The sequence below is a fragment of the Mus caroli genome, unplaced genomic scaffold (assembly GCF_978045245.1).
Source record: "Mus caroli unplaced genomic scaffold, Mus_caroli_1 scaffold_2, whole genome shotgun sequence".
NCBI lineage: Eukaryota > Metazoa > Chordata > Mammalia > Rodentia > Muridae > Mus > Mus caroli.
This window is the reverse complement of record NW_028227257.1, coordinates 120,969,028-120,994,348: the sequence shown is the minus strand read 5'-3', so window position 1 is coordinate 120,994,348 and position 25,321 is coordinate 120,969,028. Positions and strand designations below refer to the sequence as shown.

General features: G+C 44.8%; 1 protein-coding gene across 2 annotated transcripts in view; it reads left to right on the top strand.

Annotated features, from left to right (window-relative positions):
• Positions 1–25,321, top strand: part of Tanc1 (tetratricopeptide repeat, ankyrin repeat and coiled-coil containing 1) — a 237,244-nt gene that overhangs the window by 95,861 nt on the left and 116,062 nt on the right. For both annotated transcript variants that reach the window (XM_021177913.3, XM_021177906.2), the window contains exon 4: positions 17,918–18,106. In XM_021177913.3, the coding sequence (XP_021033572.1) occupies positions 17,918–18,106 (189 nt within the window). The remainder of the gene's footprint in view (positions 1–17,917; positions 18,107–25,321) is intronic.

Here is a 25,321-nt window from a genome sequence, read left to right as displayed (position 1 = left end):
ATACTTAGGTTGTAACTTTCTCTGTACAATTAAACTGAAAGACATCTTCCCTTGCAAAAGATGTTTCAGGAGGTGCCAAGCAGATCTGAGGATAGATTTCTAAATACAGTTTATAAAGACTTTATTCTAACACTTCCTCGTTCTTGAAGGTCTATTTTTGGAAGACCTCCATCCTCTGGTGGCTTTCCTGTGCCTTCCGGAAACTCGGGAATCTACCAGAAGAGGATGTATCAGGTGTGGGACATTCATCATGTGTTGGACACCCGCACACGTGTGCCATGGTGGCTTCACAATGGGCTTCCGGTCTGCTGTGTCACACATTCTTGCTCAGAGGGAAGGGACAGGATCACCCAGACCCTCCCACTCTGTATGGCCAATGAGGCGTCCAGGAAGACGCTTCCTGCTAGCGTCATCATAAAGGGGAATGCAAAGCTCTCAGCGCTTTGCCCTGAGCCCCCGCTGGATGTGTGTGTATGCAAAAGGAAGCTTAACCTCAGTAGAGAAATGATGGATTAGAAACTCAGTCAAAAATATTTGTTTGCCAGCCGTGGTGGTGCATGCCTTTAATCCCAGTACTCAGGAGGCAGAGGCAGGCGGATTTCTGAGTTCGAGGCCAGCCTGGTCTATAGAGTGAGTTCCAGGACAGCCAGGGATACACAGAGGAACCCTGTGTCAGAAAACCAAAAAACCAAAAACAAAAAAAAAAAGTTTTGTTTACCAAATTGAATTTCATTTCAGTTTTTTTTCTCCCATGAAAGGTGCTTTTCTGGTTTGTTTTTTTGTTTTTTGTTTAAAAAAAAAAAAAAAAGACTGCAGAGAGCCTCATCAGCCTCATCCCATAAAATCTCCATAATTTAGTTTTCATGTGGGCTGTTTGCATTTTCGGGAGAGAGTTCCAAGGCCTTATTTCTATTCTGTAAACGTGTGCAGAATGATTCACCTCACTGTCTAAACTACATACAGTAGCAACGGAGAACTTACCAGTTACATTACAGAGAAATAGATGAAGATGGGAGACACACAGTAGTAGACTCTATGTCCACTCACCTCCTTAGCAGTTTCTGAGAGGAGAATATGAGGAAGACCTGAGCTCACCAGTTCTCATTACAGGCTTAGGAGCAAAGTCAAACAAGGGCCGCACCAACTCATTTTAATTTAATGGCCAAGACTTGCCCATGTTTAAGGTGGTGTGAGAGCATCCAGGCTGTTAGATTTGACCCATGAAGGCTGTCCCAGGGCACCAGCAACGTCACATGCCCTGGAGCTAGAGTTACAGGCTAGGGAGCAGCCTGACATAGGTGCTGGAATTATCTGGAGTTTCTGTAGATCACGGGACTGGCTGACCAGCAAGGCTTGGAGCTTGACTGCGAACTCTAGGTTAAGGCTGGAAGTGGGAGTTACTGCTGATTGATTGTGCTGAGCTCCACTTACTGCTGATTGACTGTGCTGGGCTCTGCTTACCCACCCTGAGCAGTTTGGATGAGAGCTTTGTCTCTCCAGAAGGACAGTTTTCAGATAACTGGAGTTTCTTTTAGAAAATATTTTTCCTGAGTACCAGATGCGACAAAATATTTTTATTTTTGATAGTGTATTTCCTTATCTGCTTCGGCCACCATAACAGAGTATCTTTGATGGGGTGGCTAAAAAACCAGGGATTATGTTCTTTCAATGCTGAGAGCTGAAAATCTGAGCTCAGGGACCCAGCATATGAGGGTATGGCGAGGGCTTTTCTTGGTTGGTGGAAGGCAGCCTTCTAGCTGTGCCTGCACGTCGTGTAGAGAGGCAGCAAGCTCTCAGGGGCCCCTTCCTAGCCGTGTGTTCTACACTGACAAGGACTGTACTACTCCTGTGTCACATGGTTGTCCACCTGATTCTCAGAGTCTCATCTCTAAACACTGCCGCATGTCACACGTGTGACAGCTTCAGCTGAAGAGTTTCGGAGAGGACACCAAGTGCCATGACATTTGATTGTTCTTGGAGTGTAATGCCATAATTCATTGATGATAAAACACGCTACTGTTTTGTATACTATTAAAGAAAAATAAAACTGTTGTCCATTAAACTCCTACAGTACTTTATTGCTTAAGATACTTTTATCAAGGTTTTACCTAATCTATTTTAGAGATAGTTTTTAACACATAGTACGTTAAGGAGTTCTTTTGCGTTTACTTGTGTTTGTGTATGGTGTATGCCTGTGGCATGCCTGTGGAAGTCAGAGGGAAATTTCTGGGAGTTGGTTCTTTTCCACCGTTGGGTATTGAACTCGGGTCACCAGGCCTGGCGGCAAGCGCCTCCATCAGCCTGCCCTCACTTTATTTTTATTGTTATACTTTTTTAACTATAAAAATGAAACAAATTGATTAAGATCTTTTAAAAAAATTACGTGCAGAGTGCAGTCACTGTTAATTTTGCTTGGCATTTCTAGGTGTGGCGGTACAGGTTTGCAATCCCAACACTCTGGAGGCTGGGGCGGAAGGACGGCTGAGTTCAAGGCCAGCTTGGAGTACACAGGGAGGCTTTGTCTTAACACAAACATTTTTAAAAAAATGACTCTCTAATAGTAAAATCGAGAGTAAATATGGGTCTTTAGAGCAATGTCCAGCCTGGGAGAAGGGAGGTTCCCAGACTGCAGTCAAGAGTTAGGAGAAATGTATTCATTTTGAGCTCTTGGCGCCCTTTGTAAGTTGTTTCCAGAAATTCTCAACTGGTTGTCATGTATTTAAGTATCAAGCGCATGCTATTTGCTTGATTCTCCCTAGTCGTGAGTTTGTTGTGAATTTTACTAACGTGTCAATTCTGCAAGTAACACTGTATCTTACTGCTTTAAGTTAGGACCTTTTGCAATTGAGACCTTTGTGTGTATCTCTTGCTTACCTTTTACTGACCGGTGGTTTCTTGGTACCCCCTATTCTGTTGTCGTGGGGAAGGGCTTCTCAGCCTGGCTCTTCTCCTTTCCCAGTGTGGCCCCTGGTTTGTATTTGTGGTGTTTCCTTTTCTTCCCTTGACTTCCCTTATGAGATAGGATATTTGCTTTGTTGATCCTAAGCTTGGGAACCTCACAGGTCCTCCAGCTTCAGCCTCCCGAGTGCTGCCTTGCAGCCTGACTGGCAGGTATGCTGTGATTCATTTCAGCAGTTCACAGACAGTGAAGGTGCACATGCCTGTAGCCCCAGCACTTGGAAGCAACGCGAGTCCAGAGCCCGTGCTAACCTATTTAATGATTTCCTGGTCATCCTGGGCAATATAATGAGAACCTATCTTAAAATAAAAAGTTTTATTGTCTTTCTGGTCATATTACAAATCAGTTCTGAAGCGAATCTCCCTAAATGTGCTTATGCTTTGGAGAGAAGAATTCTTTTAAAGTAGTTTTAAAATTTTGTATTTTTTCAATTTTTTGCTGAAACACCCTTCAAATGATAACATATTTATCTAGGTCTACCAACAATATATTAGAATATGTGTTTGTTGGAATCCTTACCAACATTGTCATTAAATGATTTAATCTTTGATAGTATCAGGAAAGCCCCATTTTAATGTTTTAATTGTGTTTTTTTTTTGTTTGTTTGTTTTTGTTTTTTGAAGGTATGAATTCAGCACTGTTTGTATGTGCATGGTTCAGTTTGAAACCATCTGTCTGGGGCTGTGTGGCTTACCAGCTCTGTGGCCCTAGACAAAAGACTTGCATGCTCTGTGTTCAGGGCTGGCTCATGAGGAGGCCTCAATTAATATCTTAGAAGCATTTAATCTGGTCTTTGACACAGTATTGTATGGCTTTTTGTCAATAATTAACATTTGTTTCTCTGTTCTGCCTGTTGACCTCTTTTTCTTTTTGGTTTCGTAGCTGCTTTAATATTTTGATGAGTGTTTAATTATTGAGCGCTCACTAGCTAACGTTTTAAGAAAGACAAACATGTCTTATGTTTAATTTTGAATTACAAAGCCTTAAGATTTATCTAAGGCACCCTTTATATTTGGTAGGATTAAGTAAAGGAGTCTATACTAATTCTCTAAGTTCCATGTTAAAAACTGCAGTTACAAATCACTTTTTGAGGCGACCAACTCTCTTTCCCTGTTTTGTGCACGAGTTCGCTGCTTTTGTGGGTGGATGGAACTGCATCCATCTCCGACTTGCATCTGCAGCTCTGTGGTTCTGAAGCTGGGAGCCTTTAGAGGCCTTGCTCCTTCATAGGAGTCTCTGGAGGGCTTGGTCCTTCTTAGGAGCTCAGTTGTTACAGTGGCTGCCTGGGTCTCCAAGCAGGAGATCAGGTATCTTTTGATGTAGGGAAGTATCATGTTGAAATGAGTTAAGAGCTTTGAGAGCTTGCCTTCCAGTCAGGCTGATGTAGGATTGTAAGTTGGAGACCAGCCGGGCTGTGCAGAGAGCAAATCCTGATGGGCAAACCTAAAACAAAACCAGCGTCCCCCGAGGTAGCCCCTCAGTCCCAAGTTTGAAGGCACCTGATAGTTTCCTCAGAAGAGGTTGCCTTATTTCTTAGAACCTTGAGTTTTCTTGCCTATACAATAAAGATAATTTGTGTCAGCCGTGAGGCGTCAAACACAATGCATTTTGTTTGAAAATGGCATCATCAGGTGAGACTAAAAGGAACCCTACATAGCACCTTTGACCCCAGAGAGATGCTGTCAGCAAAGAGAAAGGATACCCATGCAAGCCTCCAAGCTCAGATCATGCATGTTGGTGTGAAGATGCTGAGGAAGCGGGAGGAGAGTTCATATTTTCAGAGTATTGAGGAAATCGGGAGGTGAGCCACAGTTAGCCAGAAAGCAAATTCTCTAGAGAACACATGATGGTCCTTATGAAACAGTTATTCTTCACTGCACACTGTTACGTACGTGATGTCCCGCATGCCTACGTTTACTAATGTAATAGATAGTTCATAAATAGGGAGGGTAAGGAACTACTGTAAGGGCTGGGGTGTCATAGTGGTAGAGGACTTGCTAAACATGCTCAAGGTCCCGGGTTTGATTCCCAGATCCACAAAGGGAAATCCATTCTGAAATACAGAAAGATGGCCCGGTTCTTAAGCTGGAGAGCGTAACCCTGTTTCTCTGTCCCTAAAGTTAGTGATTGGGTGCTTGGGTTTGGGTCCCAGCATAAGCTGTTGAGCCTCTTTCTGGTTTGTGTCTTGAAATGGGGGAGAAAACGATACAGAACTGACCTGTTGAATATTTAAAATCTGAACTAAAATCAGGAAAAAGCTACATGAACATTGACCACAAACAGACTTCTGCTTCGTATTCCTAAACAATACAGCATGCCCTCCAATTTACATAGCATTTCCATTGTATTAGGTATTGCCTAACATCTGTCTGTGATTTACAGTATACAAGAGGATGTATGTGGGCTTTATGCAAATACGGTGCGCTTTCCCAAAAGGGACTTGATCATCCCAAGATCTGATGGGGATATTGGGACCAATCTCCCACCAATACCAAGGGCAGGTATTCTCTCTACGTGGTTGATTCTTGGAAGAGTAAGTCAGTTAAAAGTCCTTATAACAACGTCGTTACCAGAGAAAGCAGGTTAGAAATATTTGCCCTTATCATTGATGGCATGTTCTATACCGTTCTGCGTTCTTTGCTTTTCTGTCTCTTGACACTCTTCCTTCAAACTTTGGTAACTAGTGGCACTTTGGACACGTCATTTCATTAGCTCACTTGCCTGTGTGGTCAACCCAGCCCTGGCCACTCCATCTGGTGCAGATGGAGGAAGGAGCTGCTTATTAGGCATGCCCTTAGCAGACTGCTGCAGGGGCAGTTGCTGTAAACAGTCTGGGAAGACATGTGTTTGCTAAGAGATTGGGGGGTGGGGGGAGAACGTTATAGAGGCCTAGATGCAAGGATGGGAAACAAGAGGCTTCTGTGTGTACAAAGATGTCTGTGCCTCTCAACTGCTGTGCTCGAGATTCACAGCTCACTTCATCGTGACAGGAACGGGCTCTAGTTTACCTGGTGTGCTGTGAGTCCTAACTCTGGCTAGTCCTTCACCAGATCTACTCAGTGTCACCTTGGAAATGACTAGGTGAGGACGACACATTTGCACCGTTGTGGGAGTTTGTGAGTGGTTAGAGCTTCGGGTCTGCTGCCATTTCTTCCTGTGTCACTGCAGGGACATCCCAACTAGTTATGCAACATTTTGTGTATGTGACTTTGAAAATGCTTAGGAAAAATACATTCTGCCATTATCTAGCAAACGGCGTTCTTGGCAGTCCTATAAAGACGAACTTTAAATACAGATACACAAGTACAGAAGCTAAGGGATTCTATTACAGAATAACAAGGCACATGATTTGATCAAAGCAATTTGCCTGAGTATTTCATTTGATTTTGTGTTTATGCTGATTCTGTGTGAACATCCGCTCGGTCACGTACTTACGCTTACAAGTTAGATACACAGTAAGGAGTAGCTACTGAATATAATTTTGCTGTTCAATTTACGTGATGTTAGAGGGCTTCCCCCCTAGAGACATACTTGAAGAATGAATGAAGCAAATGACTTGCAATCCATTTTATGTTTTGAGAAATCATGATTACAGTGGAATGCTAATATGGTTAGCTGCAGAGAGACAACATTGACATTGTTGCTAAGATATTTTACCAGACATGTCATTGAAACTGCTGTTTTGAAAACGGAGCTCTGTGTGTGTGTGTGTGTGTGTGTGTGAGTGAGAGAGAGAGAGAGAGAGAGAGAGAGAGAGAGAGAGAGAGAGAGAGAGATAGAGAGAGTGAGTGATGGCAGAGTGTGGATATAGTGTATAGAATATAAAAGACACAAAACAGGAAATGCAGAGGCATCTTCTTCTCTCCTCTAATCTGCGTACCTCAGAGTAGGCCTGAAGAGGGCTTTGTTAAATAGCTACTTGTACAGTGAATTTATATGTTCTTTTTCTGGAAAATGAAGGGAGATGGCTGTGCTGTGCTGTTTTATGTATATAATGGAGGTGTGTATATGTATGCACGTTCATGTGGTGGCCAGAGGACAACCTCAAGTACATGCCACCCACCTTGGATTCTCTCACTGACTGGGGGTTCATTAGGTAGGTTGGGTCCACCATGTAGTGAGCTCAGGAATATTCCCTCCTCCCTGCCTCTTTGCCCCTCCAGTGCTGGCTGGGATTGCTGGTATACCTCCATGCCTGTGGAGCTTTTTAAATGTAGGTTGTATGGAGAAAGCACAGGTCCTCATACTTGGAAGGCAAGCACTTTACTCTTGAATGGTTTTTATTGCTGTTTAGTTTTGAGAAACTTTACATGCTACCTAGAAACTTTGAGCCACCCCTTCCAACCCCTAACTTCCCTCCCCCATGTTTATAGATCCCACTGTCCATATAAGGACATTTCCTTTTAGTTGAAGGAAGAGAGAGAGCAGCTCCCTTTATTCTTGTCCTTTCTCTTGTGGTGAGTCTGCTGGCACACAGCTTCGCCATCGGGAATGCCAGGGTTTGAGACTGAGTAGTGGGTGAGGGGTGGTGTACAGGTTATGGTATTGTTCCAAAAGCCTTTCTCCCTCTACTTATTTTTCCACCCCCAAAATGTCATCATGTCCAATGTGACAGAATGTTCCCGATGATTATCCTTCAGGGAAACACGGCTTGCTAAATGATCTGTGGGTGATAGAATTTCTTAGGCACTGCACAGTGAGTTCTCCATGCTCTGTGAGCACTGTGGTTAGGGCATCTGCTACTTGGGCCAGCAAGCCAGTGTGATACTGTGATAGAGTCGTGACTAGAGTTAGGCAGCCTGGGTTCTAGTCTGTGGGCAACTTTGTTGTGTTCTTACCTGAAAGAAGGAGAAGTTGAAGCATCTATTTTAAATGGATTATGATGAATAAACTAATGTAAATAGAATGTTTAATAAGGTGTCTGGCACACTTAGTAAGGACTTAATGAGTACTAGCTTAATCATCGTTAGTAGGGAGCTGGCAAGATGGCTCAGCAGTAACCGTACTTACTGCCAAGCCTGACGACCTGAGTTCCATTCCCAGAATGTACATAACAGAAGGAGAAAACCGATCACTGCAAGTTGTCTTCCGCATGCAACAGCCGCTCCCACACATACTCAATCAGCAATCTTTATTAGTCCAGATACACTCAGTAGTATGATAACATTTATTATTAAGACATAACTACAAATTCCGATGTGTACTGTGATACCCACTTGACGTGAATTTCAGGAGTCAGTGAGCTTGGGCTGTAATCATAGGGCTAAGGCATTTTAAATGAGATGGGGGAATAGCTTAAGGATGGATACCCCGAAGGCACTGGCCGGTCCAGGCTCTCTTGCTGCTTGGTTTCAGGACACTAATGACATAGTTGTGAGATCTGTGACACCGTGTTCCTCTTACTTCTCATGTCGACCACAAGACATAGAGGGTTTGGTGAGAAAAGGCAGGTTGGTTGTGTTACTACAAATTAAGAGGGCGTATTTGGGTTGTGTTTAAGGAAATTTAACATTAAGACAAGAAAGCATGCATTCATTGGTTTAGGTTGGAATAAGACAGCCGGGTTATGGTTACCATGTGTTAATCTTAGTTTTGGGAGTAGTTTGAGGCCACCCTGGTCTTCATGGGGAGACCCTATGTCCACACAGGGAAAAATGGCAGCCAGACAGAAGCCAGTTTAGAACGTCACTGGAGAACAATCTTACAGCAGGAAGGCCTGGGTTTATGGGTCAGGTATGTTAGGTGCACAAGGACAAGACTGAGCCTGTGGATTGAAGTCCATAGTGGTTATGATTGAAAGCTTCTAGAAAGAGGAAAAGTAGCCCACCCTTTTGGTAAGTATCCAGTGAGATAGCTTTACTGGGTAGCCCCAGGAAGTAAAAGGAGATGGGTGTTAAGTTTCTGTTTGAAGTAAGTTTGTGCTAGAAAATCAAGTATACTTTATGAAACATTCGTGTCCTGACATTGCCAGAATACATGGCAGACTGAGAGCAGCCAAGGAAGAGGAAACCCATCCAGGCCTCTGAGCCGTAAGAACGGCCACCACCACCACGTTACTGGACTCCTTCTCTGATACGGGTTGTGCATCCCATTTTGCTGTTACTGTCATACAGTATATAAAACATTGTGTATACTGGCTAGGATGTTTATTCCACATAGTTTAAAAAAATGCCGATCATATGGCAAACTGTTTTCTTTTTCTCTCTTGTAACTTGTTCACTGGCACCAAAACCAGCCTTTGTGCCTCTGCCTTTGTCCAGTGTCCTGACCATTAAAATGCTAGCCGCTGTTAGCGAGTTCTGGCAGGACAGCTACAGTTATTATTTTAAGAGATCAGTCAGATTCTTTTTTTTACTAAGAGGTGAAGTGAATGGTTGAAGACCACATTTCCTGAAAGGGAAGGGGGTGAAAAGGGACAGTTGGCCGAAGTGTTACAAGGCGTGGGTTATATATACAGACTTTGTGAAACCATAGTGTCTCCATTGTAGTTGATGTAGGCGGCTCTCTGAAGTAATGTCTTCTTCTCTCCAGAGGAATATATGTCCTGTGTGTTGATACTGGGAGTATCTCAGAATGCTTTCGCTTGATAAGACGAACAATTGTAAACTTGCTTTAGGAGACTTGGTCATGGCTAGCCCTTCTCTCTAGATACAGCTATTGTTTTGTGACTTCTGGCTTTTGATGTTGGAGAAGGTAACGTGTTGAGCGTTGATTTGCATTTCCTGCCAAAGATAAGTTGAAGCTGAAACCTTTAATATCATGGCTGTGGAAATGACCCAGTTTAGAAATACAGTATTTACAGATGTGATTAATTTAAGATTTCGATAGAATTAGGTTGGTCCTAATTTCAAATCCTGGGGTTCCTAAGAAAGACGGAAACAATGTAAGACTGAAACAATGAGTGATGTTTGTACCCGTAATCCCAGGACCTGGGAGGTTGAGGCAAGCCTGAGCTATAGAGTGAGTTCTGGGCCAGCCTGAGCTACAGAGGGAGACCCTGTTTCAAACACACAGATACACATGGAGAGAGAACATTGTGGATTGATGAAGGCAGGGTTGGAGGGCTGGGTCTTCAAACCAAGAAACATCAGAGATGGCTGGCTAGAGATGAAGAAATAGGTATGGACTGACTAGTCTCCCGAGAGAGCATGATCCTGCCTCCACTTTGACTGTGGACGACTGTAAGGTCTGGAAATGACAGGAATTAACTTGTGGTTGGTTTTTGAGTTGCCTGCTTTGTGGTTCCTTCGTTCACACAGCTCTAGAACGGCTCAGTAGCCAGGTACCGCTGGGTTCTGCTCTTTGCAGCATCCTGTTTTATGCACATTGAAAAACACATACCTTGGTCTGTAACAATCTTTTCTTTAAGCTTTCGATACAGAGTTTTTACCAGGTGACATTAGGACTGTGTCTTCCTCCAGGGAAGCAGCATAGAACCTAATGGGTCCGTTAGACTATATTCCTCCTGTCAGAACAGAGTTTTGCTTTAATGACTTTATTTTCTAGGTTTCTTCTGAGAAACATCTTTTGTTCTCCATATCTGTAATCTTTTCTCACATCATTAAGCTTTCTTGCCATTTTCCTCTATGGCCTGGGGAAACTCTCCTGAGCTCTTTATCAGTGCTGGGTACTGATAAAGTAGTGGTGGATCCAGGTCTGTGCTGCATACTAAGTGGTCCTGAACAGCCTAGGCCAACCACTCCATGTTCCACCAGGATGCCCAGTGCTTATGAATGGTGTTCTCTGTTGTTTTTCTCTGAGTCTTAAAGATGCTCACTTTCCGAGGGGCTAGAGGGACGGCTCAGTGGGTAAGAGTACCATTTGTTCTTCCAGAGGACCTGGAGTTCAATTTACAGTACCCATATTGGAGTTTACAACTGTCTGTAACTCCAGTTCCAGGGGATCCAACACTTTCACGCAGACATACAGGTAGGCAAAACACCAATGCACATAAAATAAACCATTTTTTAAAAAGCTACTTACTTTCCTTTCATTGATCAACTATATAATTTGTCAGCTCCTCACCACTGAGGATTTTAGGGGAGGCCCGTTGTGTAAGGGGAACCTGTTTAATGGAGGTCCAGGAAGGGTTCATGCTGGGAGACTTGGGGTGAAGCAGCCTCAGTGGAGGGAGTAGGGACTCTATTGCCCCGCTGACTGGAATGTGGTTAAGCCACGCATTGTTGCAACAGCAAAGGATGCTCCAGTGTCCTCTTTTAGATTGCTATGGTTTTCCTAGCTATCTCCTGTTTCTTGGGGGTTTACCTCTTTGTTGACAGACATTTTACTGGGCTGTAGGGAGGCTTTGCGTAACTACTTGCCTGATGCGGTTTTACACACAGTCCAGGACTCATGCTTTACCCACCTGCAGCCCACCTCAACCCTGCCCACTCCTCCGTCAGCTGGCTGTCCCTTGCCAGTGACAGCCCTGGTAGTTGGCGCTGGCACAGAGACAGTGCAGGCTGAGAAAGAAGAAGTACCTGCCATTGGTGATGGCCTTCTGTTGCTCCTCTCCCTTGTCTCAGGGTAGCCTGCCAAGTGCAGACAGGTCACCTCTGGGTGGCAGTCACTTGCAGGTGTCCCTGAGCACAAAGCCTGTGGGATGGCGCTTCCTTTCACTCACTCCCAAGGGAGAGCAGAGCAGGTGGCCCACTTAACTCAAAACCCTTCACATATACACATAGCTCTATCCTTGGGAGTATAAATGTAAATATTTACATCACACATGCACATAGAGGGTGTGAGCCATATGTAAGGATTAACCTCTGCCCATTCTCCCAGTTGTTTACATCCTATTTGCAGAGGCAGGCCTGATACAAACTCCAGAGATCCTCCGTTCCCAAACAGTAGGCGTGTTGACATGTACACAGCACACACAGAGTTGTATATACATATGACATGAACATCGGTATATACACATACACCCCCAGGAAACATACATTTTCAAATACTGAAAACTTGGTTTGCAGGGTCATTTCCTATGGTTTTTCTTCTTTCCCTTTCTCTCCTGCTTGTCTTTTTATTTTTCCCCATGTTTGCCTTGACCTCTGGCTTCTTACCTCAGCCTTCTGAGCGTTGGGATTGCAGATATGCACTAACGTTCCCAACTGCCATTTCTTTTCTTTCATTTTCTTTTTTCCTTTCCTTTATAAAAATCAGAACACAAGCGTCTCAGATCCTGACCAGCTTCTTGTTCCAGTGGCGAGAGAAATCCCCGGTACACGTTGCGTTCATTACATTGCCCTCTTTGGGAGAACCTTAAAGCCTATGACTTGAGCTGCAGTAGTTGAGACAGCTACCCTAGCAGCAATTGGCCTCCTCCCTGAACAGAGGAGGTGGGGCCGCTGCCCTGATCAGATATAGCATTACAAGGCCTTGAAAGCCTCGGCATCTAAGAAGTGGGGAGGTCTGTGAGGTCAGAAAACATCTATGCGATGCTGAATGTAGATTAAGGAATTTGCATGCATCCCACAGACCTTTCCAGGCTGCAGTTGGTGGCAGCTGACCCACATTTTTATTCTTCCTCTGGGCCAGGCTCCCTGCAGGAACTGCAGGCCCATATGCTGCAAGAGTTAATGAATGTACAGTCCTGGTGAAAGAGAAGGACGCTATTTTGAGTGCTTGATGACTAAACACCTATGCTTCAGATGCTCTTGGTTTGTGTGACAGCAGCATAAGGTGCGACTGAAGGTAAATTAATGATCAGGAGGCCCGGGTACCTCCCCAGTGGAACGTTCGGGAGTGCTTGGATCTAATTAAGCAGCCGGCACAGAACTGGAAAGTAGACGAGGGAACAGCTTTCTTCCTGGTGGCCTGGGACTGCGTGCAGACCTATATATACACACTATTTTTGGTTTTCTCCATCGGGTACACAGAATGACGTCATATTGAAAGAGTATCTCAGCAGCAGTCTAAAAGGGGAGTGGCACCAGGGAGATGGGCAACATGCGGTTGCCTGAGTTCACGGTTGACACTGGCTGGTGCCCTCAGGCCCTCAGGCACGCTGCTTATTCCTGTCTACTTCTAGGTCTTCTCGTCTAGAAGAGAACTAGGAACAGTAACGGCTTGGTAGGGAGGCTGTGAAGACAAAGTGAGGGAGCGGGGTGCTCCTAGCACTCTGTCTGGGGACCTACCTGCATCCCTGAGAGCATTTGCTTTCATTTATGCTTCTGTAGAGTCTGAGAATGGAGGGTTTTCTGAGGTCATAGATTTTTTAAAAGCACTGTAGCTCTTGCATGGTGACTTGTTTTAAAGGAAAAGCTTGCACAGTCAGGGAGAAAATGACATTCTGTTTATGTTTCAGGATAGAGAGCGTGAAGTGTGAGGACGTTTGCTGACCCCCACAATGAGAAGGTGGACTGGCTTGTCTCATTAGCTAGTACTTTTTGGACCCTGGGGAATCAGCTCTGTGTGTGTGTGTGTGTGTGTGTGTGTGTATGATGGTACTGTGGTACTGTTTGAGAATTAGTCATGATTGTGTGGATATGTTTTGAGAAGTTGTCGACACAGGTCCACTTATTCTTTCTTTTTGAAAATGTACACTGCATATTCAGTGGCTGGGCCTAGAAGCCAGGGCATTGTGTAAGGTGCTTTGAAGTGTTTTCCATTGCAGAGAGAGCCTTCTACAAGGTTCCAGAAAGACACTGGGTCTTGCAGAGGAAATCTTTCCCAACGTGCTGGGTTTCTGTAAATATATATGAGTTATGTGGTTATAAAACCTTATGATGGAAAATATGTTTAAAAAGCAGTGCGCCCAGAGGCGGGAACCACATAAGATGCCGTAATACATCTAATGCCCTAGTTAAATGTATCACCCGAGTCCCGTTTTCCGGAGCTGGATAAACAGAACATCTTTCTATTCTAAACCTCCAGCCCCGCCTTCCCTGGCCACTTTATGGCACGATAAATGGAAATCTTATTTCCTGCCTCTGTAGACCTATTTACCTGAATGTGTGAGCTCACCCTTGCCACTCTCAGGGCCACCCGTTCTCAAATAGGCTTTGCTTTCATCCACCTGCCTTCTCTGCCCTCCTTTGAAAGCCGTCTCTAATCCTGCGGTCCATGTACTTTAATCTGCAGGGCTGACTGCCATTCTGCGTGGCCACCTTTAAATGTTCGTCTCCTAGATTCACATTTTTTTTCTTCCATTATGAATTTAAATTCAAAGTCTTTAGGAGTGTGTGTGGGGTGTGTGTGTTAAATACAGAACTATTGTCAAAAGCCATTTTTGCTGATTTACACGGATTTATTAGATGTCTTATTCTCTTTGGTGAGTCCGTTATCTTTTACGTACGGCTTTCACTCTTATACTTTATTATGTGTGTATTTTAATTTTGATTTATTATAAATACAGAAGACCTTACAAACATCCATTTATCCCCCATGTCCTTCCTGATCTTTTATTTTTAGAATGTAGGAAATTGGTGATTTTAAAGTAGGAAAAGGTGTGTGTGTGTGTGTGTGTGTGTGTGTGTGTGTAGACTGTATATAACTAACAGAGCCTGAGATACGATCGGCCCCTTTTACAGGAAAAGTGTGATTGCTCCTTACATATTTAGCTCATTTAGGATGTGTTTCTTTGGGGATTCTCCATTCTTCCCAACATCCTTATAACAACTGCAGAGTGTGTTAGGATCTGAGACGGCTGCTGGTTGGGTGAAGGTTCCAGCTGCTCCCTCTGTCCTCCCAGTTAATGCTGCTCTGCTTTCTAGCCTATGGGAGGGGTGCTTGGATCAGGGGACTCTCTGAGATGGACTCATGCTGGGTGATGCGATTCTCTCTGGGGTTTAAATGTTCCATGGGAAGCACCTGCCAGCGTTGGAGGGGAGCCTGGCAAATCCTGGTCCTTGATAACATGGCTTGTGTACCCTGGGGAGGACGCACTGTCCTGCCCAGTCTGGGCCTTTCTGCTGCCGCAACAGGAAGCGTGATTGACATGTGCTTCCTAGTACTTAATTGGAATGAGGAATAAAAGAGATGACAGTTAAAACAACGTCTACTCAAGGCCAAAAGAAATGCCCCAGTCACGCTGGCTGCTGCCGTGAAACAACCTTAATTCTTCTGAAACCCTTTTCAGCATCTGCTGAGGAATGTTGAGGGAGCCGGGGATTTCTGATGCCTCGCTGCTCTGAACACCCCATCATCATTCATGTGTGTGCCCCTACCACAGTTCTACTCTTGGCCTCTGGTGTCATGAGATGCTCTGGGCTGCCTTGGACCTTAACCTGCTGCTCTGTGCTGTTAAAGTTAAAGCTCTAGGACTCCAGGATGCTGTCCAGCCTCTGAGCAGGCTCATCTCCCACTTGGTACTCGGTGCCTCCTGATCTTCCATAGAGCTGCTCTCTCTGCCTTGGGCTTTCCCTATAAAAGGAAGCTGGAAGTTTAATTGTTTCTGGGAAGCCAAACAGAACAGCATGTTTGGGACAGATACCGTCAGGAGATGGCAAAGTCAAAGCTGGAATGGAAGCGCCCCCCCCCCCCCGAACCCCATCTCTAAGTCCCATTTTTATTGCAGCCTACATAAAATCAAAGAGCTGGAGCCCAGCTGGTCCCAAGGCTGAGGGTCCTCATGGCTGCCGCATGCCTTGGAGGCTCTGCCTTACAGACTTGCAGTTAATGAAAATATTTGCTGTGCTCGATACAAACAAAGTTTACGGGCAGGATTTGTGATTGGAAAATGCTGTAAATCTGCACTCCAGCCCCTGATTTCTCTTGTTCCGTGTTAGAGGACTCTGTCTCTGTCTCTGAGACAGCAACTCTTTTCTCAGGAGCACGCTGAATTTTTTAGCAGTTCCTGGCAATGGTGTGTGTATTTCCATTGCTTTGTGTTCCAATTGAAAGGAAGGGACTGGAAGTCTAGGTTTGCACGTGTAGGTCAGAGATCTTTCCGAGTGGGTAGGGAGGCTATTCCTTATGGCCTAGCGGGCCACCTCGCTGCCATTTACAGACCGAGTCTATGACTTAGGTAGTACATGAGGCCACATAGCTCTCTTCAAACACATGGAAAATCAGCCTTGCCTGCAGCTCCGCCATCCTCAGTAACTCTGTGTGTGTGTGTGTGTGTGTGTGTGTGTGTGTGTGTAACTACTTATATGTTCTTGTCCGACTCCTGTTGCCTAAATCTTGTAGGCACTGTATCTGCTTTAGAACCAAATGGTAGTAGGATCTGGTCATGGGACTAGTTGTGAGACGGAGAGAGTAAGTGCCCAAAACTCTCATGAATCTCTTCTGAGTATAAGCATACAGCCCCACTGGGAGATGTGCTCTGGTTGTAGCCTTGGCTCTGCCTTTCATTGGCAGCCACAGAAGTGGTTGTCAGGGTGCCTCATGCACTGGCTACAGATCTCAAGAGGTGGTATCGGCAAGAGTCCAGGGGGTGTAACATCCAAGGCAGGAACCTCTCCTGTTCACCTGGACAGTATAAAGGGCCTCTACTAACTCCTGTTTACCCTCCCCACTTAGGGTTTACCCTCTGCCCTTAGGGGTAGAATGCCTTGGCCACCTGCCTTTAGTGTGTTTGTTATTCTAGTGAGGGCTGTTTAGTAATTGTGCATTTCTTCCTTCCTTCAAATGAGCGACCTGGGCAATTCGTGATAACTCATTAGCGTCTCAGGTTTATTGAAATGCCTCGAGTGTAGTTGGCCCAGGTGAGGCTGAAGAGTCTTTGCTGGCTCTGCCTGCTTGCCCACAGCTTTGCTGTTGACAGCTCTGTCACTTTTGAGTTGCTTGGGAAGCCAAGGCTTCAGTGTGTTCCCCCAGTCTGGGGCAGGGTTAACAGCCCTTCCCATGTGAAAAGCCAGCACAGCAGCACAGCATGAATAATGGCGGTTTGGGTCACATCCCTTTCTGGCCTTATGCACAGAGATCTGGGGGGGGGGGGGGGGGGAATGAGTGCCTGCCTGGCTAGACATCTCAGAGGGTTCATCCCCCCACCCCCAAGGGTGGCACATGGGTTTCTTTTGTAGCCAGGAAGTCATGACAAAGAATAGTTGGAAGGAGTCTTTGTCAGACAGACAGGTTTTGCTTATGGAAAACTTACATGTCTCCTCTGAATTCTACTGTCTATAATTTAGAACTTTGAAGATGGTTTGTAATCTATGGAGTGATGACTCAAGTTTCTTTGCTGTCCTTGGTTGCTTCTTGGTGCATTCTGAGGAATGTGACTTGGGGTGGGGCGGCCGAGTTGGGGGAGGGGCAGGTAGGAGGAAAGTGTACCATCTGAGTGCATGTAACCAGCCACGCTTCTTCTCTAAGAGGCTTGTCCCTGCCGAGGCCTGTGTCCCTGTATTCTTTGTACACTATGATTGCATCCTCTATGTTGGAGAGGCCTGTATCCCTGTATTCTTTGTATACTATAATTGCATCCTGTATCCCTGTATCCTTTGTACACTATAGGTACATCCTGTATCCCTGTATCCTTTGTACACTATAGGTGCATCCTATATGTTGGAGGATCTGCTTATTCTTGAAAGTTTGATTTCATAATGGTGTGCTAGTTTGTTCCCAGGTTCCTTTGGGGGTCAGATCCTAGGGGAACCTGCTCAGAATTGAGCGCTGTGATGGGTTGGGGTTGGCTGGGGTTCAGTGAGGGAAGAGTAGGTGGGATCTGAAAAGAGAAAAGTGAGGCCAGGAAGCCCTGTGGGTGCAGTCCAGGTCTTCCATTGGGATTCCCATATTGGAGGAAGCAGACTTGGGCTGGAAGTCCAGAGAGTTCCTGGCTTTGGACTTTGTGTGGCAGTTGAGTAGGACAGAAGGCCTCCTGGCAGAGTTGTCTCATGCTCCTGTGGTAAAGCTTGAGTTCCCCTGCAGGCAATGGAGTTCAAGAGTGATCAGGAGAAGTCGTTTAAAGAAGTATGTCTGGTATATGGGAATTATATTCTAAGAATGTAGCTCTTGGAAATTAAAGTCTTATCAACTTGTCACGAGTGGTATAACCTAAATATCATCTTTCCACTCCAGGAGGTGACTTTGGCTCAGAGACGCCTGCCTTGTCCTCCAGTGGTGACTCTCCTGTGAACAGTTTGTCCACAACAGAGGACACCTATCGTGTGAGCTTGGCCAAAGGGGTCTCTATGTCTCTTCCTTCATCACCTTTGCTGCCTCGACAATCTCTCCTGACACAGTCAAGATCGAACAAAAAATCTCCAGGTAAAAAAGCATCCCAGTATCTACATAAGCTATCTTTATCTTGGTCATTTAAATTATATATATATATATATATATATACACACACACACATACATATATAATCATATATAATTGCATCACATATGGTCTATATATCATGTATACATCATATACATGTATATATCAAGATGAGTACATGTAAGAAATCTTCTGGGAGAGCCCGGTGTGGTGGTGTATGCCTGTATATGTATAATCCCAGCACCTAAGACAACAGAAGCAGAAATGCATGAACTTGGGAGTTCCAGGCCAGCTTAGGCAACATAGTGAGATCTCATCTCAAAAATACCAAATCTTTTAGGAGAATATTTTTTCAACGTTAAAATAACTTTTAGAAAAATTGGGTTCGAAAATTATTTCTATCTACATATATGTTTGTGCCTCTGTGTGTATGTGCACGCATGAATTCAGGTGCCCTCAGAGTCCAGAAGAAATGGTTGGGTCTCTTGGAACTGAAGTTTTAAGTGATTGCAAGCCTCCTGATGTGGATGCTGGGAACTGCACTCAGATTCTCTGTAAGAACAGAAGTTACTCTGAACTGCTGCTGCCCCCAGGGCAAACAACTCAAGTATTTCAACCTGCCTGCCTGTCGTTCCACCTCCAAGTATACTAATGAGCTGCCCAGGATAGACTTTCATAGAGATTCAAGAAGCCCTTAAAGTTATGGATATAGGCAAGTACCATTGACAACAGGCTGCCTGTTCATCCCTACCAAGCCTTATATAGCAGATGTGTTTGCTTGCTGACATTATCCAGCATTGGAGCAGCTGTACGGTTTAGAATCTGCTGACGACTCAGGCTTGTAACAGGGCAGGAGCCATGGGTCACTTGTGTAGGGCATCTTGCCTCCCTCTGTCATTACCAGCTTCATGCACGCTTGCCCATACTGAGAACAAAAACCAGCAGCAGTTAACTATGAGAGGCTGGGATTCAGATGTGAGGAAAGCCCTTCCTGTCCTCATCCCTGGCGTCCTAGCAGTTCTTTGATATTCTTTTAAATTGGCCAAATATTTGCTTATAAAAGGCAGGATAATTTGGGTTCCTACTGATCATGTGCCAATGAAAATTCCTCTCAATTACATGGGAACATATTCAGAGTTCATCTAAATTGTGCCCTGGGGCTATGAAATTAATTAGTTTCTGGTTTCCTAAATATTTGTGTTAACTTGGAATGACATATGCATTATTTTTTGAGTCCTGCAGTCGGTGTTTGAGATTTGTGCGTGGTAAAATGAAGAGGGGAAACCCTGAGGCGCTGCGTGTGAGAAATGTTGACGTGAATTCGGTTGAGTCTCCAGAATCTCTCATTGTTCCAGAACTTTCTTATTTTGGACAGCATTGTTTACAGTTCAGTCATTAGCTAGAAATTGGTTTTTGGTATGAGGTGATTTCCTGTGCCAAGGAATTTGACCTGTTTATCAGTATTTAGGGAAATTCCTGGGATGGCCTTTGCTGGCCACACTGCTGTATCTCTGTGTCTTTTCCTCCTGCAAATTGGGGTTCTCACAGGGCCTTTCCTGCTAGGCTCCCCTGGCTGGGCTGACTGACTCTCCTTGGGATCTGCACACATCTCTTTTTACTCAGCTGTGTTGCTTGTCTGTAGGTTAGTCAGTTTATCAACAGAAACTCTGCTTTGCCAGATTCCAGTTCGACGCATGAACCCTCTCCCAGACCTATCTGGGCCTTCTTATCAAATCCAGATTTAGTCAAGAAACCTGTTTTAGGGCTGGCGAGATGGCTCAGTGGTTAAGAGCGCTGACTGCTCTTCCTAAGGTCCAGACTTCAAATCCCAGCAACCACATGGTGGCTCACAACCATCCGTAACGAAATCTGATGCCCTCTTCTGGAGTGTCTGAAGACCGCTACAGTGTACTTACATATAATAAATAAATAAATCTTTAAAAAAAAAAAACAAACCTGTTTTATCAGTTTAACAAGGAAGTCTCGGCCCCACCCCCAGCTCTGCCACCATCTCCATCCCCTCCGCCCCCCTGTCTCATGACCTAACTGCAACAAAAGTTCTGTGAGCTCAGTGAAGTCCCCTCCTGATTTTTGATCTCTTTGTGATTTTTTTTTTCCTTTACTGACTGTCACCCTGTACCTTGGCAATGCATTCCTACTTGGCTGTGCACCTTTCAGAGTTGAGCCTAGTCGTACCTTGATTGAAAAATTCTACTGCAGTGGGGTCCACCATCTACTCCTGAATGAAGTGCACCTTCCTGAACTTTTACAAGTATCACTAAGTAATGTTCAGTTTTTGTTTTTTTTCTTCTTTAACCTTGTGGACTTCACAGATGTGGTTGGTAATTTAGGGCAAGAAAAAATGTCTTAGCCAAGCATGGCGTGAAGAACGGATGATTCTGAGCCTGTGTCTTACTAAGAACCTCAGTCGGAGGGAATGCCAAGCACAGAGGTTGACATACTGAGCCATGGTCAGTTGCTCTGACTATGAAATGCTATTGCTTTTGCCTCGGGGCTAGGGATCACCTGAGACTCTAGGGAATCTACATTTTAGACATAAGTTTATTACTGATGGCAAAGTCCGTATCTGTTCGGTGGGGCTTTCTGTAGAGTTGGCAGGTGAACCTGGGCAATGTGACTGGTCTGAGAAGTTTGGAGAGGCGAGCTGGGCAGTGGTGGCGCACGCCTTTAATCCCAGCACTCGGGAGGCAGAGGCAGGAGGATTTCTAAGTTCGAGGCCAGCCTGATCTACAGAGTGAGTTCCAGGACAGCCAGGGCTATATAGAGAAACCCTGTCTCGGAAAAAACAAACAAACAAACAAACAGAAAAAACCAAACAACAACAACAACAAAAGAGTTTCGAGAGGACTCTCAATATATGTATGGGCAGAGAAACCCTGACCGACTTGTCCCATATGAGATTTGGCTTTGAGACCAATATGAGATTTGGCTTTGAGAAATAACTCCCATAAAGATGAAATTTATTTCTAAGTTCTGTGGTTAGTCTTATAGACAGAAAGATGTAGCAGTCTTTCCAAATATTCAATCTTTTAATGGGTTCAAGAAAATACCTTCCAGTTTAGATGTTTTTGTTCAACTGAGCATATCCTTGCTAGCAGAACATTTTTTTGTGCACTACCCAAATCCATGTAGCAAATTAGTGTCTCACAGTGGTGATTTGGCACTATCATCTCAGTCATTTTAAGTTAAAAAAACTTAAGGCAAAAATGGCTGCTTAAAAATGGCAGTGACTCAGAAGACCTAAAATGATATTTTCATGGCTTTTAACATACATTTTTCTTTGAACCATATCAGTGGAAAAGCATTCAGAATGCTAATGTCTTACCTGTCTTTTTTTCCCCCCATTTTTAAGAAAGGTTGACATATGGCTGTGAACATGCAGTGGCTTTAAAAATACCCGTCTATTTTAAAACTAGCACTATTGCTACTAACGATACAGTAAATACAGTGTATCTGCAATTCCCAAGGATAACGACAAGCCAGTCCATCCCAGGTACCCATACCTTCTCCCTGTGGCCTGTGCTCCCTCACTGTTGTTCAAATCCAGCCTTCAAATTACCTTGCTGACTTTTGTTGTGATGTTTATAAAGTGGCTTTTTAAAAAAAATTTTAACATAAGTTTTTATTGATTCCTTGTGAATTTTACACACGTATACAAATCCCACTAATTCCCTAGTCCTCATTTCTGTCCCCCAAAAGAAATTAAACAATAATAAGAACAACAAGCAAACAAATAAACAAAACAAACCATCGCTCTGTGGAAGCTACAGTGTGTCAGTGTGTCAATGTGTCCGTGTGTCCCACAGTGTCACCGTTTTGCCCTAACAGCTTTACTTGCAAATGAGTCATTAGTCTGGTTGGAGGCCCGTTGGCTTCTGATATACCATCAACACTGGAGCCTCACTGACTCTTCTTGGGTATCCTGTTGTTACATTGTGTCATGGTGACCCTGTAGCTTTGGATCGGCAGGGCCAGCCTCTTCATGAGCACCAGCAGCGTACAGATGGGGTAGATGTCAGGGTGGACCAACCCAAAGCCCTGGATCTGAGCCTGGGTAGTAACTGAGTTGTTTAAACCTTCCAGCTCTCCCACACCCCTGCCACCAGGACTAGCTTTCCCACACCCATGCCACCAGGGCCAGCTCCCCACTCCCTATATAACTGCTGGTGCCAGTGGCAGTGAGGGGCAGGAACAGCTTAGCAAGGCCCTTAGACAACAATACTTCAGGTGGCAGCCCAGACTATGGAGGTCTGCATGGCCTTTGGTGATAACATGGGTACAGGCATTGCCACAGACCCTTGCTGCATTAGGGCCATATGACCCTTGGAGGCAGCATGTGCCTAGACATCACATGACCTCAGGTGGCAGTGGCTGTTCCTCACCCCCATTGCATCCCCAGTTCCTCCTCTCTTCATAGCGCATAAAGTGCTCCACTTCTCTTTCCCATCTCTCTAGCACATACTTGCTCATTGTAGTACAGCCTGCTGGCTCACACAGCAAGACCTCTCCATGTCTTCTGTCTGCCCAGGCGTGGGCCTCTCATGAAATTACTTTTAAAAGACACCAAACCTTGGAATCAAGACCAGGCAGGCTACACATAACAAGATTTTTTTTCTCCATAAACAAAACAAACAAAATATGTAGAGCACCCCCCCCCCCCCAAATCTCTAATCTGTTTTACTTGCCTGTATAGAAACTCTTCACTACCTGATGTTTATCAAACTTAAGGGAGGGCATGTAGTTATCTATTTTGCTTGGACGGAGGAATATCCAGATATGCAATTCTTTACTGATTGGACTGTAACCAGTGGATTGGGTGGATGGTCAAGAACTTGGAAAGAGCATGATTGGAAAATTGGTGAGGAAGACATTTGAGAAATGTGGTGGTTTGACTGAGAATGGCCTCTGTAGGCTCACATATTTGAATGCTTGGTCCCCAGTGGTTGGAACTCTTTGGAAAGGATTAGGAGGTGTGGCCTTGTTGGATTAGGTGTGTCACTGAGGATGGGCTTTGGGTTTCAACTTACACATTCTCTCCCTCTCCCTCTCTCCCCCCTCTCTCTTCCCCCCCCTCCCCTCTGTATGTCTGTGTGTGTGTGTGTGTGTGTGTGTGTGTGTGTGTGTGGTGTGTGTGAAACAGGGTTTCTCTGTGTAGTCCTGGCTATCCTGGAACTAGCTCTGTAGGCTGGCCTCAAACTTGGAGATCTACCTGCCTCTTCCTCTTGTACTTGCTACCTTGTTGATAAGTGTGTAAGCTCTCAGGTACTGCTCCAGAACCTGTCTGCTCCTCACCATTATGGGTCATAAACCTCTACGGCTATGAGTCCCAAATTTCAACCTTTTTCTTTTATGAGTTGACTTGACTTAGTCACAATATTTTTCTACAGCCGTTGAAAAATAATCAAGACAAGGAAGTATGTGGATAGATTTCTTTGAGTGGGAAAAGCATGGGTGAATGCTTGTGCCCCATAAAAATGCTCACCAAAAGGTGACTTCAGCAGAGTAGAGTCCAGTAATCAAGTAGACAGCGTGACTGTTCTGTGGACACCTCTTTCCATGGCCATCTCTGTCCTTGCCCAATGGGTTCATGAACAAAGTGGCCATGGTGGCAGAGATGTAAGTCATGCATGGGCGTGACAACATGTGCACTTCCACTCACTAAGGCTCTGCCTGACAGCGGAGATGCCAGCAGCTTGGTGGTGAGCTGAGTACACTGGACTACTTCCTTCTCGGAAAGAACAGTGCTTTGTCCTTAGCTTAGAAAAGAAACAAGGAACTGTCAGGCTGGAGCTCTTATTCCGTTATGAGTCAACTTCTGTATCTGTAATAAAGCGTCTTGATCAACACAACTTATAGTCATGAAAGTTTGGATTAGTACTATGGGTAACTACTTAGATCCTGGGACCTGTGGGCCAGGGATCATATTAAAGCCAGCTTGGGTAGCTCATGCTTGTTAACTGCCACACGTGGAAGTCAGAGACAGGAGGACTGGCACAAAAATTCAAGGCCAGCTTGGTCTACATAGAGTTCCAGGCTAGCCAACGCTGCAATGCAAGACTCTGTCTCAAACAAACAGACAGACAGAGGTCATTAACCGTGTGTTAATGTAAATTCTATGTGATTGAGTTTCTTGTTTTCATCACTTACTTTTGGAAGGACTGAGGATTGAACTCAGGGCCTCCTTTATGCTAGGCAAGTGTTCTCCCCACCCAGCTATCTGTCCAGCCCCTGCTTTGTATTCAGTTGTTTATATTTACCCTTCTGCAGCCTTCCTCTGTTTGTGCATATTTTATTCCTCTGTTTGCCAGAACATTTCCATTTTCTGGGTTTCTCCTTTCGATATTATTTGGACTAGATGATCCATTTTATGATAACCACAAACAAGGACGGACACTCATTAAGATATCTCTGTGGTTGTTTGTGAGCTCATGGGACTAGGGACTCGCCAGTGTCTGTCCTGTATCTTTGCTTTGTCTCCCAGAGATGAGAAATGGCCTTTTCCCAGGGCTTCTTCCTAGTAATATCATTAGCTCTTTCATCTCCGCAGGCTGCTTTGGCTCCATTAGGATTAGGCATGGATGAGAAGCAGCCTTGGAAATCTACAGAAAGTGATGACAGGTGGCCGTAGAGGTTGAACAGCCTTCATCTTGAAATCTGAAATGCCCCAGTATCTATGACTTTGAGAATTGATAGGACATCACACTCAACCCCAGGTGATTGGCAAAATTCAGGCACATTAAAAGTGTGACATACATTTCCTTCTGGCTGTGCCTACAGGATGCACACGGACATCAACCAATTCCATGTGGGTCCCACTAGCTTACCCCCAACCCCCCCCCCATGTCAGCAGCTATGTTCACATATTCTGAAACCTGGAACACTGGCTCCTGCACACCTTGGACTAAGGATCCTTGCGCCATGTTGCCCCCTGATACTTTTGGCTAGGGCGGGGCGACTAGATAACACTGGCTACTTCTACTTCTATCTTACATTTGACCTAACTGCTGTGGTGGTTGTACAAACTCGACGTGCTGTCTGTTTCCTTTAGAGAAAACCCTGGCGAGCTATGAAGTAGAGGTCATCTTCTTCGGGTGATTCTTGGACAGTGAGTTAATGTCTGCCAAGGCTTCCCTACTACTCTGCAAGAGTGTTGCTTAATTTGGAAGTCCCATCTAGGAGAGAGAAGTACTGCTGGCC